Source organism: Giraffa tippelskirchi, chromosome 4 (genome assembly GCF_054371585.1).
Source record: "Giraffa tippelskirchi isolate mGirTip1 chromosome 4, T2T-mGirTip1v1.2.pri, whole genome shotgun sequence".
Classification (NCBI taxonomy): Eukaryota; Metazoa; Chordata; class Mammalia; order Artiodactyla; family Giraffidae; genus Giraffa; species Giraffa tippelskirchi.
The window spans coordinates 86,831,263-86,849,221 of NC_137278.1; the positions used below are offsets into that span (position 1 = coordinate 86,831,263).

The 17,959-nt window shown below is 35.0% G+C and overlaps 1 protein-coding gene across 8 annotated transcripts in view; it reads right to left on the bottom strand.

The window, feature by feature from the left end:
• Positions 1–1,334: 1,334 nt before the first annotated feature.
• Positions 1,335–17,959, bottom strand: part of SPAST (spastin) — a 50,484-nt gene continuing 33,859 nt past the window's right edge. For all 8 annotated transcript variants that reach the window (XM_081590316.1, XM_081590314.1, XM_081590315.1 and 5 more), the window contains 8 exons: positions 16,425–16,500; positions 16,047–16,138; positions 15,822–15,901; positions 13,785–13,827; positions 12,544–12,623; positions 9,893–9,963; positions 8,429–8,469; positions 1,335–2,733 (listed from right to left, as the gene is read on the bottom strand). In XM_081590316.1, the coding sequence (XP_081446442.1) occupies positions 2,611–2,733; positions 8,429–8,469; positions 9,893–9,963; positions 12,544–12,623; positions 13,785–13,827; positions 15,822–15,901; positions 16,047–16,138; positions 16,425–16,500 (606 nt within the window). In that variant the 3' untranslated portion in view covers positions 1,335–2,610. The remainder of the gene's footprint in view (positions 2,734–8,428; positions 8,470–9,892; positions 9,964–12,543; positions 12,624–13,784; positions 13,828–15,821; positions 15,902–16,046; positions 16,139–16,424; positions 16,501–17,959) is intronic.

Genomic DNA, 17,959 nt, shown 5'->3' on the forward strand with positions numbered 1-17,959 from the left:
AACAAACTGTAAATGGTTCATTCTACCAAAAGAATTAGTTTTTGTACAAAATATAATGAATTTTACACTATAAACAAAGACTGCTGTATATTAAATTAGAGTTATAGTACCTGCTTTTCCTCCAATTCTTTCCAAGCACAAAGCATATTTGCAAGTCAGAAATCTAATAACCTCATTTGGCAGACTCTTAGAATAAGCTTTTACCCTTAAGATATCTAGAAAGATAGTACTGATTCTTTCCATTGGCTCAAAGTCCAGTACATCAGTAAGTTTTAATTTAGTTTACAAAACTCTGCCATAGTAACATGAAAAGCACACTAAGGTTTAAACACTACCTGTTACTAAATAATATGACACAGAGCTCAGTGCGAAATCTACAAGGTCACAATCTAAGTCTAATATTATTTCAGAAATCCTCAGCAACTTCTATCTTTATTGAAGAAGATCAAACCAAAACCTTACACGTCCTACCATATAATTACTCTACTTTTATGGCCCTTCTATGAGAGAAACACAGCTTAAAATAAAACTTGGGTCATGTAAGTCAAAGAAAATTGTTCTCTAGCACTAAGTTCAATTTCATACTTGATCAAGAAATTAACATCCATACATGGATGTGCATACAGTAGTCTAATTCTGACTCAATGTTTATGACAATATTAATTTTTTATGTAACATGTGAAGTCTGTTATCTAAAACTTTTCCCAATAAATGAGCTATAATTAATGTATATAATATTATGACAATTTTAAAGGAGTTTTTAGTTTAAAAGTTGCAAGTTTAAAGCACATGGACTTTTAATACAACTTACCAGTTATCAATAATCTTTTTCCAAATGAAAATTAAAAAATGAAATTTTATGAGCTTTATGGAAAATGTTTTAATTTGGGATGCTCATCATTCTTATCGTGTATATTTTCATTATCTTTCATTATCAGTATTTTATAATGGATGCTATAATGTTTGAGACCTTAAAAAGATACTATTCATGACCTAAAATATCATGGTTTTGGCTTAAAATTTTTTTTTCTATTTATCTCAACCCTCATTTTTATTATCCAGGGAGTTCTATGATTAGAGGAGACATGATTTAAGTTATAGCTACAAACAGCATATAATCATACATCTTCTATAATTAGATAAATCTTTAAGATAAGAAAGAGTAAAGTTAAGAAAAATGTATGTCTTCAGTATAAAATTCGTATCTAGTGTGGGCAAGTTAACTTTAATATATTCTCTCAAAACCAAAGATATTTTTCCTAAAAAAAAAAATTTGTTACTACTATAAAATTACTTTCCACCCATGACATTTTACATAAAAGCACCAAAGACGATTTCTGTAAACAAACTTCTAACCAGTAAACTAATGGCAAATATCCATTTGCCTTTATTACAATATTTAGAAGGCCATAATATGAGTCTCTACTTCCTACAAGGACATTTTTATAACAAAAACCCACACATACAAACAAGAAATGGAATTACTGTACATTTTTGGGGAACAAAAGGCAGATTAACAGACTAAAACTTTTTAGTTAACAAAGTGAGCACAAGAAACCTATAAAATGTATGCAATGTATAAAAATTCAGTAATTTTTTAAAGTTTCATTGGAGGGATTAATAAAACACGGTAGATCCACTGGCTTGTAATTATCCTGTAAACAGTAAGAAAGTAATAAGCAATAAATTAGAAATGTGTTAGCTCCCAGTATTTCCCTTCTCTTGCACAGGAACCACTTTCATAGTGGTTAAAATTGGCTTTCTTAAGTATTAGAATAATTCTAGCAGAAAATAAATTCCATTAGGAATAAGTTAACAGTCTACAATAGATTTCTGACAAACATATTAGAAAAAAAATACTACAGGTCATAGGAGGACTGGTCTACATGTTGTATGACAGAGTATCTGAAAACTTCAAAATTTCTCCTTCTCCTTTCACTAGATTTGTTTTGCTGCTATCATATTGCTTTCCAAATTGTTTGGTAGAAAGGTAACAGAAAAAATAATAAGCAAAAAGAAAACATTTTTAATGTCTGTAGATGTATGAAGAAGAAAAAAACCTTCAAAAGTCTTTTTCCTACTACTGTTACATAGGAAAAAGTTTCATTTGGCACATAATTTGTAAAAAGAAAAAAAAAAGAAACAGAGTGTTCGGCATTCCAATCACCCATAGTAAAGACAACAGTAGAAAATGAAAACAGGAAAAATGACTATTTTAAGAAAAGATGTCAGAAGACAAACCACCAAAGGCTCTTGTGTCTTCTACCATTCACTGTCTCTGGAATACTTTCATCTGCAACATAATATACAAATTACTATTTACATTACGATTATGTTGGTAAAGAAGACCAGATTCAGTTTTTGTTGTGTTCCGACTTACAGTGCCCATTGGGATATCCGTGACCATCAAGGCAAGAAGGCCTTAAACAAAAATATTCCATTTGCATTGTATACTTTATTTAAATTTATTTTATGGTTCATCTTCTGGGGTGCACAAGTAATTGTAAGACTCTGAAAAGTCCTGTAAACTTAGGCTGACTTTCCGTAGCTGATAAAACCATTCATCGAAGATGGTGTGTTTTTCTCTTGAAAAGTAAACATTCTGCAGGCTTACACAGTGGTATCTCCAAAGTCCTTGTTCCAACGTATGTATGCTTCTAAGGTTTGAGGGCTCACACTGCGTTTTATCTTTTTTAAGGATTCGGTGAAGTCAGATAATCGAATATTTCTCATCTAGATTTAAAAAAAAGCACACAATACAAATGATTATCACATATACAACAGCCAACCCAATGGTGGCTAAAAATGATGCTTTGTTTATTAATGTTAAAATATATATAGACATATTCTTAGAAAATCATGCCAATCATCTTATTTTACACATTATTATATATTAGGCAAGTTTCCTATTTAAGAAATCCTACCAAATAATTTACTTTCATTTCATGTGTTTGGCTTCTTAGGTATTAACATTTTAAATCACAGTATTTTCCCACTATAAAAACAAAACACAATCATTACAGAAAAGTAGACAAAATATTCACAATCAGAAAAAATAAACACAATCCCACTACTCAGATATACAACCACTATTTGGGTTATCCCCTTCCAATTTTTCTTCTGCGTAGTTTCATGAAATTTTACATTCTCAAGTCTCACCCCAAGCATACTCTAGCTAAATTCATGTTTCTCAGAAAGGGAAGAGGAGTTTACAAGATGTACATGGGACCTGAAGGAAATATTGCTCTTAATACAACATGGAGGATGCTTATGTCTAAAATTTTATTATTATTGTTTTTAATACATTTTTATATTAATTTGGTCTTATTTTCTGAGATTTTTAATTGGTTTTGAGAATACAGAATAAAACAAAAATGAGTTAATAAATACCTAATTTTTACCTAAGCATTTTTAAAAGACAAAATGGAATCTGGCACAAAGTGGTCAATTAAAAATTATCACATATATGCATGTATATTTTGCCCCGAAATAAGAAGTTAAGAACTGAAGACAAAACTTCAACTGATACTTATCTGTATTTTTTTAATTTACATTTAAAATTTTATTTTAAATTTTATTTATTTATGGCTGTGCTGGATCTTCATTGGTGCATGAGGGCTTTCTCTAGTTGCAGAGAGTGGGGGCTACTCTTGCAGGCCCTAGAGCATGCAGATTTCAGTAGTTGTGACACAAGGGCTTAGTTGCTCCGCAGCATGTGGAATATTCCTGGGCCAGGGATTGAACCCATGTCCTCTGCATTGGCAGGTGGATTCTTATCCACTGGGCCACCTGGGAAGTCTTAAATTTATTTTCAATTGAAGGATAACTGCTTTGCAATGTTGTTAGTTTCTGCCATACATCAACATGAATCAGCCACAGGTACACATATGTCCCCTCCTCTTGAACCTCCTTCCCACCTCCCAGCCCTCTAGCACCAAGTTGAGCTCCCTTCCTCATACAGCTCATTCCCACTGGCTACTATTTACATATGGTAATGAATATGTTTCAATGTTACTCTCTCAATTTGTCCCATCCTCCCCTTCCCCTGCTGTGGTACACAAGTCTGTTCTCTATGTCTATGTCTCCATTACTGCCCTACAAGTAGGTTCATCAGTACCATTTTTCTAGATTTCATATGTATGCATTAACACATGGTATTTGTTATTCTCTTTCTGACTTACTTAACTCTGTAAAATAGGCTCTAGGTTCATCTACCTCACTAGAACTGACTCAAATTTGTTTCTTTTTATGGCTGAGTAATATTCCATTGTATATATGCATACAACTTCTTTATCCATTCATCTGTTGATAGACATCTAGATTGTGTATATTCTTTTTATTACTCTTATAAAACCCAGTCTAGGGATTTCCCTGGTGGTACAGTGGCTAAGACTCCACACTCCCAATGCAGGGGGCCTGGGTTCAATCCCTGGTTGGGGAACTAGATCCCACATGCCACAACAAAGACCCAGCACAGCTAAATAAAAAAAAAACAAAAACCCAGTCTAACTACTTCATATCCTCTCTAAAATCAACATTGCACAGATTAAGAAAATCAGTAAGAAAATAGAATGGATTTCCTTGATCTCTATAAAAGGTTGCCATTATTTAGTATTTATGTATTTTTAAATTAGGGCTTCCCTGGTGGCTCAGAAGGTAAAGAATCTGCCTGCATTGCAGGAGACCCAGGTCAGTTATTTAATGGATACTTATACAGTAGAATTCCACGGACAGAGGAGCCTGATGAGCTACAGTCCATGGGGTTGCAAAGAGTCGACCATGACTAAGTGACTAACACTTTCACTTTTTTTATGCACTATTCACTATTGCCAGACTTTCAGTGCTTTATAAGCATCAACTCATAAACCAGGGCTAATAGCTAAAAGCTGTTACCAAATTATTAATATTAAGACCATTAGGTTAAAAATAAATTGCATAAAAGTATACAGTAGAAGCAAAAACTTTAACAATGTAACCGGACATTATTAGTGGAATGATCACAAAAAGGTACCATCATGTTATTTTTTATAATTCAGTAGTTTTAAGTTTTAGTACTGCTATCTAAAATTTAGGGACTTCTCTGGTGGTCCAGAGGTTAAGAATCCGCCTTTAATCCAGGGGACACAGATTCAATCCCTGGTTAGGGAACTAAGATCTCATATGCTGCAGAGCAACTACTAAAGCCCGTGTAGTCTGGAGCCCATGTGCCACAACTAGAGAGCCCGTGCGCCACAACCAGCGAGTCTGTGCACCACCATGGAAGATCTCACAGGATGCAAGGAAGATCCGTGTGCCACAACAAAGACTCAACACAGCCAAATAAATAGATAAAATTTAGTTTAAAATAATGAAATGGCTTACATATTTTTAAAATACAAGATACAATTCAAGTAGATATGTTACACTGTAATACTGAAATAAATGTACTCTGTTAGAATGAATTCATGATATTTTTAAAAATTTGTAATTTTAGGCTCATGTCACTGGAGTAGGCTAACTTAACACCCAAACTAATAAAAACAAAGCAGTATGCATTCTGACACACAGTCTTTAAATTATTCTCCATTAAAATGAACCCAGGTTCCTAGAGTTGCTGATTCTAGTCTTGGGATAGGCGATTTCAAGGTGTGCCTTGCTCCAAGAAAGCAACAATGTTTTCCAGAGTTCTAAAGTAGAGTTGAGAGGGCTCATCTTAATATAAAAGCAGATTTTGCTGGCCAAGTGTGACCCATTAAACATAAAATTAAATTGATTTACAGATGTGGCAGGTATCTACTGCTATGTCTCCTAATGATTCCATCTCTTGTTTTATATGCCCTTGTGTAATCCCTTCCCCTGAATGTAGACTGGACCTAAGAACAGACTACAGCAAAAGTGACAAGATGTGACTTCCATGATTAGGTTATCAAGTCTATGACTTCCATCCTGCTGGAGCGCTCTATTCTCTTCCTGGCTCACTGGCTTTGATGAAGCAAACTACTATGTTGGAGAGGCCAGTGTGACAAGAAACAGAAGGTGGCTTCCAGCCAATAAACAGAGAAAACTGAGGCTTTCAGGTCAACAACACAAGAGGAAATTAATCTGGCAAAAAAAACCCAAAACAAAACACAAAAAAAACATGTGAGCCTGGAAGCAGATCTTTCTAGTTTGAGCCTTATAATGACTATAGCCCCAGACAACATCCTGATTACAGCTTTGTAAGAAACCCTAGACCAATGCCTTGACTGCAGCCCTCAGAGAGTTTGAAGTGGAGGATTCAGCTCAACTGTGCCCATATTCCTTTCTCTGTGAAAATGTGAGATAATAAACACATGTCATTTAAGCTGTTAAATTGTGTGGCAAGTTTTGTTATATGGTAATAGACACCTATTGCCAGAGAATTACCTTGTTTTAAAATCATGACTCTAGAAGAGTTACTAAAAAAAGAAAATAAGACTCAATTTATTCAGGTAAAATAGGAACTATATTTAAGTTGAGTTTGTTCAATGAAGAAGAAAAATGTTGAAGTTTAGTTGTACATATAATTCTCAGGGTGGGTAAAACATAAAGGTTAATAAATCCACTATCAACAGAAAACAGTTTCTTTTCTCATGAAATAATTATGGACAGATTCCTAAGAATTTCTCCTATTGCCTAAGCAGCCACCCACTTGCTTTCATAAAATTAGTATAACGTACTAACAAAGGTGTATCCAAGCATGCATTTATAGGTTTTTAGTGGCCTTCCGAATGAAAAAGTGAGAGTGTTAGTTGTTCAGTGGTGTCTGACTCTTTGTGACCCTATGGACTGGGGCCTGCCAGGCTCCTCTGTCTGGACGAGACAGGCAAGAATTCTGGAGTGGGTAGCCATTCCTTATTCTCAGAAAATGCCAGGGCCGAGGCGCTTGAGACAGAGTGAGGAATACTTGCAGACATGGGGTTCAGTGGATTCTGCAGAAGTTGATTAGGAATTAGTAGACAACTTCTTACTAAAAATTATTTGCCAGCTGATGGTTTTAGTTCATTACTTACGGCCTTGATTAGCTCCTTCATTCTGTATGGTCTGTTCACGGGATGAAGACAGAGGCCTAAAGTGTTACACAATAGACCTTTCTTCAATTTTAATCTAGGGGGGCCAGTGTATATACATGAAATACCAAGTTTACCTGTCCTGAGTCCAAGGCAGGGAGAGTGGTGTGTGGGAAAGAAATAATTCATGCACAGTGCTTACTTTTTGGAGAGAAAAGCACATATTAGGTTTATGCTAAAAGAACATTTAAAAAATTATGTATTGATGGGATATTGTTAATAATTTATACATAAGCAAAAAAGCCCTCAAGACACTTAGTACTAATATATTTTTTTAATTAGAAATATAGGGAATCAAAATAATGAGTCAGATAAGAGGAACATGAAACTATACTTTAAACGTGAATTTTAAAGGTAATCGTAGCTAAACACCAAAGTATATGACATGTGGAATTCTTTATTCCTAAAAAGCTTTATTCATGCCAAATACACTCCAGGTAAACCACACTGTTGCAATGGAAAAGGGTGGCTGCAAGAAGTGTGAAGGCTTTCTGAGTAATGTAGCTGGTTAACCACTATGCACAAGATGCCTGAAGATAATAACCTCAAATTTACTTGGAAGCTTGAAGAGGACTGCCAAAATGTACTCATACTCAAGTACACTCATTCTCTATATTAAGATTTCACTATTAATACTTGGACAGGACTGTCTGCAATGTGAAAGCCCCTTGCCAGCCTCCAGTCCACATCTCTGGGGGTTTTTGTTGGGTTTTTTTTTTTTTTTGGAGTTCACACTCAAACTCCAGTGGAGTTCTATTCTCTATTCTATGCCAAGAATGAAGTCTCTTTGGTTAGTAATGTCTCAGATGCTATCTAAGCTCTGAGAGATAAGTTACATAATTTAAATCTGATTTAAAATGTCTGATTACATAGTTATGAGCATTCTGCATATCCAATTCTATATTTTGCAGGCAATTTTTTTCAAAAGTAATGCTTCAGAATCTCATAAGGGAACCTACCATATTTTTAAGATGTAACAAATTAATTACAATGGAAACTGTATTGCATTTATAAAAAAGAAAACAAACATTACTGAAAAACTAACAGAATAGAACCTCAAGGAGTTAACCTGTTACACGCCATCTTTACAGTGTATAAAATTCTCAAGTTGCCTGTAAGTTTGTTTTGTTTAGTATTTATATAATGATTTGACAGAAAATGATTTAATGATCATGTATAATATATTTCGTGCATTACCAAAGGACACCAAAGGAGACCGTCATTTGACAGTCCTCCATATTTTGAAATGAAGCAAAAGTAATTTTTTCCAGTTTCTAATCAAACTGGAAAAATCCAGACAAAAGATATGTCTTACAATCTACAGGACCAGACAAACTAAAGATAATTATAAAACAGTTTACCTCACTGGCAGACATATTCTTCACTTGTTCTGGTTTCAGTTCTATAAAATATAAAAATGAGCCACTTAGAGAAAAAAAAGACTTCCAAGTTTAAATTAACAAAGTTCAATAATCTGAAAGTATATATTCAATATAAATCATTATATGAAGAGAAAAATAGATTAATAATAAGACAACATACAATTTATAAATGCTTAGACTAATATTCTTTCTTAGGAAGGCATCAGTTTCTTCATATATTGCTCAAGAACAGAATCTATAAATCTGAAAGTAAACTTAAAATAATGCAACTTCTTTACAAAAGTCATTAGTTGTTTTAAGCCAACAACTTTTTTTTTTCAGAATAATAGCTAACATATCCCCCAAAATACAAATGATTTATACATTAGATAATGTTTCTGAGTTCAATATCTGAACAAGATGTTATGCCTCCAGCATAATGAAAGCTTGACTAAAATGCTTTACCCAGAGTTTCAAAATATATTCTCAAGGTTATATTTATTACTAGCTAAAGCAGCAGTTCTTAACCAGTAGTCTGTTTTTGGCTGTGAGAGATATATTCTGAAGTTACATGTTCCATGTTCTACTTTGCCATCCTAGCCAGTAATCTGAGCGCAAACCTGGGCGCATCACCCATCCGCTGCCTATGCTGCCTGTGGAAAAGTAGCCGAGAACATCTACTCTAAAGCGATTATCACCCTGAATTTAACATAACCTAAAAATGACAGATGTGGTATTTCAGAATCAACAAATTACCTTGAATCAAAACAAAGCAATGAATGATATACTTTGCTGCAATTTTTCAAAAGATAACATATAATGATAAAAGCAAAAACATCTATTTATGTAAGTTTCCTTACACACATTAATTTCAAGTAATATCAGAATACTGAACTGAAAAGAACCATAAAATACATAAGACCATTTTCCCTTTATTCTTTTTCACTTGATTAAAAAAGCTCTCTTATTCTTAAGGGTTTTTTTTTGCTGCTAACCTACTATCAAGTTGCAAAATCTGCTGTCTAGAACAAGGTTCATGGTACAATGATCCATGGACTGTCTTTATATGGTCTGTGAACTAAGAATGGTTTCACATATTCTGTATTGTGGGGGGAAAAAAGGGGAGGGGGAGGAAGGAGGAGGATGAGGAGAAGGAAGAAGAGGAGGAAGGAGGAGAATGGAAGGGCAGGAAAAGGAAGAGGAAGAAGAAACAGCAGAAGCAGTAGCAATAGCAGCAGCAGAATATGCTACAGAGAGCATATGTGGCCAATCAATCTAAAGCTTTTCTCAGAAAGGTTACTTAACCTTAAGTCTAGAAACTCTGTATCAAGCTTTAATCAAGTTTTCCACTGATACAGCTTTACTGCTTTCCCAGGAATAAAAAAGACATCTCAATAAGGACTTCTTAAACTTCTGAATGGTGCAATAAACAGTTCTAAATGTTTCAAGCTTTGGAATTTCTACCTCGAATAGGACCCAGTGCTGCATCCTTTGCCAAAGCTGTTAGATCACTGCCTGAGTATCCATCGGTCATTCTGAGAATGAGAAGGAAGAAAGAGCAAGTTATTTCTACCTTTCCAGATTTAAAATTGCCACATAATAAGAGGGTAAAACCCTAGTTTGCCTTTGTCATCAAGCAGACAGCTATGTGATTTGATTTTTAAGAGCACAGGAAGGCCCACTTGCTAAAAACAAAACAACTTACTGGTTCCTTATAATGCCTCAAATTTTCACCATTAGAACCATTCCTTTTTTATTTTTTAATTAATTTATTTTAACTGAAGGATAATTGCTTTACAGAATTTTGTTCTCTGCCAAATATCAACATGAATCAGCCATAGGTATACATATGTCCCCTCCCTCTGAACCTCCCTTCCATCTCCCTCCCTATCCCACCCTTCTAGATTGTCACAGAGCCCCTGTTCGAGTTCCCAGAGTCATACAGCAAATTCCCATTGGCTATCTATTTCCACATACGGTATTGTAAGTTTCCATGTTACTCTTTCCATACATCACACTCTCTCCTTCCTCCCCCACCCCATGTCCATAAGTCTGTTCTCTGTTTCTGCACTGCTGCCCTATAAACTCATCAGTACCATCCTTCTAGATTCCACACATATGTGTTAATATGTGATATTTATATTTCTCTGACTTACTTCACTCTGCATAGTAGGCTCTAGGTTCATCCACTTCATTAGAACTGACCCAAATGCATCCCCTTTTTATGGCTGAGTAATATTCCATTGTATATATGTACCATAGACTCTTTATCCATTCATCTGTTGATGGACATCTAGGTTGCTTCCACATTCTAGCTATTGTAAGTAGTGCTGCAGTGAACACTGGGGTACATGTGTCTTTTTCAATTTCGGTTTCCTCAGGGTATATGCCTAGGAGTGGGATTGCTGGGTCATATGGTGGTTTTATTCCTAGCTTTTTAAGGAATCGTCGTACCGTCTTCCATAGTGGCTGTATCAATTTACATTCCCACCAACAGTGCAAGAGGGTTCCCTTTTCTCCACACGTTTGCCAGCATTTGTAACAATAAATGTAGACTTTTTGATGATGGCCGTTCTGACTGGTGTGAGGTGGTATCTCATTGTGGTTTTGATTTGCATTTCTCTAATAATGAGTGATATTGAGCATTTTTTCATGGGCTTGTTAGCCATCTGTATGTCTTCTTTGGAGAAATGTCTGTTAAGGGTCTTTTTCCCACTTTTTGATTGTGTTGTTTGTGTTTCTGGTATTGAGTTGTATGAGCTTCTTGTATATTTTGGAAATTAATCCCTTTTCAGTTGTTTCATTTGCTATTATTTTTCTCCTATTTTGAGGCTTTTCTTTTAACCATGTTTATAGTTTCCTTTGCAATGCAAAAGCTTTTAAGTTTAATTAGGTCCCACTTGTTTATTTTTGCTTTTATTTCCATTACTCTAGGAGGTGGGTCATAGAGGATCTTGTTTTGATTTATTATGTCATCAAGTGTTCTGCCTATGTTTTCCTCTCAGAGTTTTATAGTTTCTGGTCTTACATTTAGGTCTTTAATCCATTTTGAGTTTGTCTTTCTGTATGGCATTAGGAAGCAGAACCACTCCTTTAGATTAAGGTATATTGCATCTCCAGGAGACTCCATTAAGTTGTAAATATGTGCCCTGGAAAGGTTACATCTATAAACCATTGCTGGCCAACTGACACATAACTGTAATTACTTCTCTATAGATTAATAAGTCTCTATCTAGACCAAGAACTGCCTTGATGGAATGAGGGGCAATCAAGGAAGATTTCTTCATCTGTAGGACACTCTGTAGGACAGACAGGGTGAAGGAAGGGTCTGGGATAGAAGACATTGGCAAAAAGAGGTACACCTGAATGGGATGCCACAGTGGGAACTCCTGGGCAGCCAAGAGATTATTAAAGGGAACTAAGAATTAGGGAAGTCAACAGGAAGAGGAAAATAGAACAGGAAAAAAACATTTACTTATCACGTACTCTGTTAAATAATTGCAGAAACATTATTAGCAGATTTTTTATTGGAATAACAAAGAAGGCTCTCAATATTTCCAAGTACTAAATTTGTTCTTTTTTCATAGGTATCTGAGAACTCAAGAGTTTTTACTAACAGTACTAGCTATTACATTCTTGTTGAATATTTTAAATTACTTTTTGAGTTTTTTCCAATGACTAAAACTGCATGAATGCATCTCCTATATTCAGTTTCTACTTAATACACCACTTATAAAAAAAAGTTGAAGATATCAAAGTTTAAAAAAAATTATGTATAACACAAAAGAATAAGTTTAAGTGAAAATACCTGTTGGTGTGGGCAAATATGCAATGTTTTACATCTGAAAAATTATTTTAATACAACTTAAGTTTATAAAAAAAAATATAGTACCATCATTAGCAAATAGCTAATAGGTCATGTCTTCCAGAGGATTTAAAAACTGAAATTTAGGTATCATACATAAGAAAATGAGATATGTGAGAAGATAAAGGAAGTAGAGAATGAAACAAGTTTTCAGATAATTACTCGTTTCAGACATGTACTTAAACAAAACAGAAAAAGACTTCTTAAAAATACAGAAAAGCTGCAGGACAGACGAAATCAAATCACTCACCTAGCAAGTTGAGCTAGTTCTTTTTGGGTCAATGGGCTTCCTTGTTTACATAATAGATTTTTTAATAAAAGTAGTCGTGTCTGAAAAGAAATATTAAAGAATTATCAGTCCTAAGAGTTAGCTTAATAAAATATCCAGGAGTTAGGTTCAAATCCTAACTCTCATTTAGGAGCTCTATGATTTTACACAAAACACTCTACCTCTTACAACCTCACTTGTATCTATTAAAATGACAATTTTTTGAAAGTTCCTAAAAGAGTTAAAACTAATCCAAATAAAGCACTAAGTAAATAGCTGCTGCTACCACCAAGGATGTTAAGGGTCTGAGGTGGACAACCACAATTTAAAGGTATGGATTCATATAACATGGACTCTAACCCACTTTAAGTGTATAATTCAGTGACTTTTAATAAGATTACAGTTGTGCAACCATCACCATAATCCAATTTTAGAACATTTCTATCACTCCAAAAAGCTCACTTGTGTCTGTTTGCAATTAATTCTGACTCCCACCCAAAGCCTTAGCTAACCACTATCTACTTAACATTTCTAAAAATAGCCTTTTTTTAGACACTTCATATAAATGGAATCATATACTAGGTAATCTTTTGCATCTGGCATCCCTCACTTAATAAAATGTTTTTGAGGTCCATCCATATTAATGTATGTGAAAGTACCATATATGGAATGGTATGGTACCGTTTAGCAATAAAAGGAATGAGCACATTTGTTTATCTATTCACCAATTGATGACTAGATTTTTTTTGCAGTTCTTGGCTATTATTTATAATGCTGTTGTAAAAATTCTTGTACATGTCTGTATAGATATATGTTTTAATTTCTCGAGTAGAATCTTATGAATAAAATTTTGGAGTCTTACATGCATGCTCAGTTGCTAAGTTGTGTCCGACTCTTTGCGACCCTATGGACTGTAGCCTGCCAGGCTCCTCTGTCCATGGGATTCTTCAGGCAAGAATACTGGAGTGGGTTGCCATTTCCTCCTCCAGGGGATCTTCCTGACCCAGAGATCGAACCGCGTCTTCTGCGTCTCTTGCGTTGGCAGGCAGATTCTTTAGCACTGCGCCACCTGGGAAGCCCGTGGGGTCTTACAGTAAGTTTATCTTTTTAAGAAACTGCCAAACTTTCCAATGCAGCTGTACTATGTACTAGAAGACTTAATAATGTTAAATGGTAGGTCTTGTTTCTGCCTAAAATTAAAAAGTTCAAACATGGATACGTACCTCCTCATTTGGCAAAGACACATAAACTCGTTTGGTAAAACGCCTAAAAAAAGGATTCAAGCAATCTCAGAAATACAGTTTTGAATTTAAATAGCAAACAACAAAAACAAAGCTTTAAGTATAATGCTCAAAGCATCTGAATACATTTTAGTAGTCATCAATGTAAAAAGTCACTCTTTTAAAACATTCTAGTTAAATATATAAAATAGATAACTAATAAGGATCTACTGTATATACCACAGGGAAGACTACCCAATACTCTGTAATGACCTATATGGGAAAAGAATCTAAAAAAGAGTGGCTATATGTATATGTATAAGTGACTCACTCCGCTGTACACCAGAACATAACAGAACACTGTAAATCAACTGTAGTCTAATAAAATTAAAAAAAAATTCCAATTAATGTTTAAAAATCCTTAGTATTGTCAGAATTAAATTAACAACTTATGTATCTGTATTTTTTAACAGGAGTAATGCTTTAAAACAAAATATCTGATATAAGAAGTTGAAGAAACAGATCTCTGCTATCTCCTTGAAACTGAAAACAACTAAAACCAACAACAACAACAGAAAGAGAAATGTAAACTCCATCATCAGCAAACTAGGTAATGTTTATAGAACTAAAACGTATGAAGAAGGCCTGCCTAGAGCAGTGAAAATTACACCCACAGAGGTGAATATAGACAGGACCTGCCACTGCAAATTCCAGACACGGTTGTCAGAGCAGTTTTCCAGAGGAAACAGAGAACACTCTGGGGGGCAATAAAACCAACCTCCCCACATTTAAACAAGCATGTGAGGACTGGCTCTGCAGATCATGTGACCCTAGTCAGTAGCAAAGGAATGACCAGGAAGATGAGACTGAACAAAGAAACTCAAAGACACAACATCTTTGTAAGAAGACATCAGTCAGCCTGGCAAGAGGACAAGCTGTCTTGCAATGGCCAATCTTTTTTCAGTTGAAGAAGACTAAAGCGACCCAATCTCTTATTTACATACACATACACTTCTTTACCAGGTGGGGCTTTGTTGTGAGTCAGGGAGACTGCTCACCAGTCCAGGGTATACAGGACAATTCAAGATATTTGCCTTGCTATCTTACTTTTCTAGCTCTTCTACAACATCCTTCCAAAATTAGGTTCTCTAAGAAAACTCCCCTTATTCAAATAAAATAGGCAAAACAGACAAAAGCATAGGACTGATATTAAAAAACAGTACCAAAAAAAGAGGGGAAAGAATACAGTAAACATAAGATAGATATAATGAAGAACAGGCACAAGAGGATTTTGCCATAAAGCAAATTAAAACTGTGACCAAATATCTTTCCAAGAAAATAATTTAATGAAAAAAAAAAGGTCCCTATGAAATAAGAGCTCAATGAGATAGAAAGGTTCAAAGAAGTAAGACAGCAAAAGATGAAAAATGGGATTGCAAAGAACAGGAAAGCAATAAAAAAGAAAACAAAAACCACCACAGAAACAAAGGTCACAAAAGTAATAGTAGTAGTAGAAAGGAGATTAGACACTAACTCTACTGGGTTAACCCATAAATGTGAATAAAAGCAGGCTGGCTTCAGACTCGCACACTGCAACATCCAGTCCTAGAAACAACAGGCAATGTTACAAATTCCTCAGGAAAAGAATGGGAGGTCCAAGAATTTTATGTTGAGTCAAACTGTCCTCCCAGTAGAAAGGGAACAAATTTGCTCAAACATATGAGAAGAGAGAATGCAGCTCCCATGAACTGTGTTAGCAGGGTAAAAATCACTTTTGGAGTTTTAAGACACTTTAATCCAACCCAGAAGAAATAAGCAATTTGCCTAAAACAATAAAGTTAAAAATAGTTTTATTGATATCATGCTGGTCCTGTCCTCAAAAGTTTTGTTTACTAACAAGAGGCCAGAGGATGATATAGAGAGGAAAACAATGAATTTAGTCTTCACACTGAGAACGAAAGAGACAAGAAATACGTGAGACGAATAAAGGAGTAAATACATCTGTAATAAATGTGTGCATTTTCACATAAATTTCCCTACCTGAGAACAGCTTCATCAAGCTCTTGTGGCCTGTTAGTTGCACCCATTACAAGCACTCTGTCATCTCCAGCAGACTGTACCTATAAGTCAAAATTTTTTTCAATACTTTTAAAGTAATAACAAAGAAAAACACAATGAAGATATCTATTTCTAATTTGGGCCATTCAATTGGAAAATACATACACTAAAATGCTACCACATAAAAATATCATAATCAATACGTACACCATCAAATTCTATTAGAAATTCAGTTTTTAGACGTCTGCTAGCATCATGTTCTCCTTCTCTTCTTTCACACAAAAGGCTATCAACTTCATCTAGAGGAAATACAAGGATGAAACTTTAATTAAAAGCCAAGCTACATGAGTTATCTGAGATTAACCTAGTTTATTATTCAGGTTATTAATATAATGTATCCTACTCAATTTGTTGGATAGTCTTTAACCTTGTGCTTTTTAAAAACTTTTTACTTCTGCAACTATACTTCAATAAAAATTTTAAAAAGCTTTTTACTTCTGAATAATCTTTCCTATCATTCCCTCACATTTGGGAGAAGGGAATTTTACAAATGTTCAACTAAGCTGTTGGAAGACATGTTCTTACCTATAAAAATTATGGAAGGTTGAAGTTCTCGAGCCACGGCAAAAAGAGCTCTCACCAATTTCTCTCCTTCTCCCACCTAAAATAAGGCATTGTACACTGTTAAACCCATAAAATGCAAGACTGTTCCTTCCAGCTTTTTTAATTTCACTACTGAAAATCTAGTGCCTAGGAATTTAACTTCCCTTCTTTGCAGCAACCAAAGATTTGGTTTAAAGAATAGGGGTGAGGGGGGTTATTGATTGTTCCTTATAATATTAGTAAATAGACTACTTATTTATTATTTAAGAGAATCTGGTGAGTACTTTTAAAAAATATATATATCTCTGTCTTGTTTCACTATGCATTCTTAAGACTTGAGATTGGAGTAGCTATTGGGGTGTAACTACTGAGAAGAGGGAACACCAGAGGACAGAGGGATGCAGCAATATTCTTTAAGCCATAGGCTGCAGGGTGTATTTACAGAAGCAGGTAGTTGGAACATGCTCTCCTAAACAAAACTTGCTCTACTAAAAAACATCTTGAAAATCCATTCTCACAATATCACTGTCAATAAATGTCAAAGCATTTCTAGGTAGTCCAGGTGGTCTAAAAACACTCCTTAAGACATTATCAGGGGCTTGAACACTATACTAAAGCCATTCTATGCACCAAAGCATCTATGCTTTCAAAGGGTCATGAGGTTTGCGGTAATCTACTACAAAAACTACTTTGTCCTCTAGGTGGCATTTACTCTTTTTATTGAAAATTAAATTTAAAAAAAAAGAAAAAAGGAAAAGCCTCAGATTTAGGATCTGCAAAACAAATATTCTCAGAGCCAGAAGGAACCACGAGAGATCACCTCTTGTGACATCAACACTGTAAGATTTCCCTGGTGATCCAGTGGTTGAGTCCACCTATCAATGCAGGGAACCTGGGTTCAAGCCCTGATGTGGGAAGACTCCACATGCTGTGCGGACAACTAAGCCTGAGGGACAACCTACTGACCCCGTGCACAAGAGGAGCCAGCACAATGAGAGCCTGTGCCTCGCAACAGGAGGGTGGTCCCTGCTCGTCACAGCTAGAGAAAGCCTGCATGTGGCAGTGAAGACCTAGCCTAGCCAAAAATAAGCAAATACATAAAAAAAAAAAAAACACTTTATAAAGGGAGTAAAATCTAAAGTGATACTTTCTTCAGGCCAGTTCCGTATGTAAGTTAGGTTGGCATCCCTACCTCCTAACTTCCAGGACAGTGTTTTCTGTTGTAGTATGTGCGTAATATAGGTAGCCTACTGTAACAACATTTCTACTTGTAAAATTTCATACAGGAAGCGAAACTTAACCAGGAAAAGGATCACTGTATAGTTACTTTTAATTACTTTACAGAACTGAGACCTCTGCCAGTACCTGATCTTGTACTTCTAGCCTCCAAATTTCTACTGTTCAAGCCAGCTAGACTGTGGTACTTTAATACACAACCCTAACAAACAAATCTCACAGAAAAATTTCACTTTTAAACGAGCCTAACAAATGCACATAACTTTCTACTTTGAAGAGTA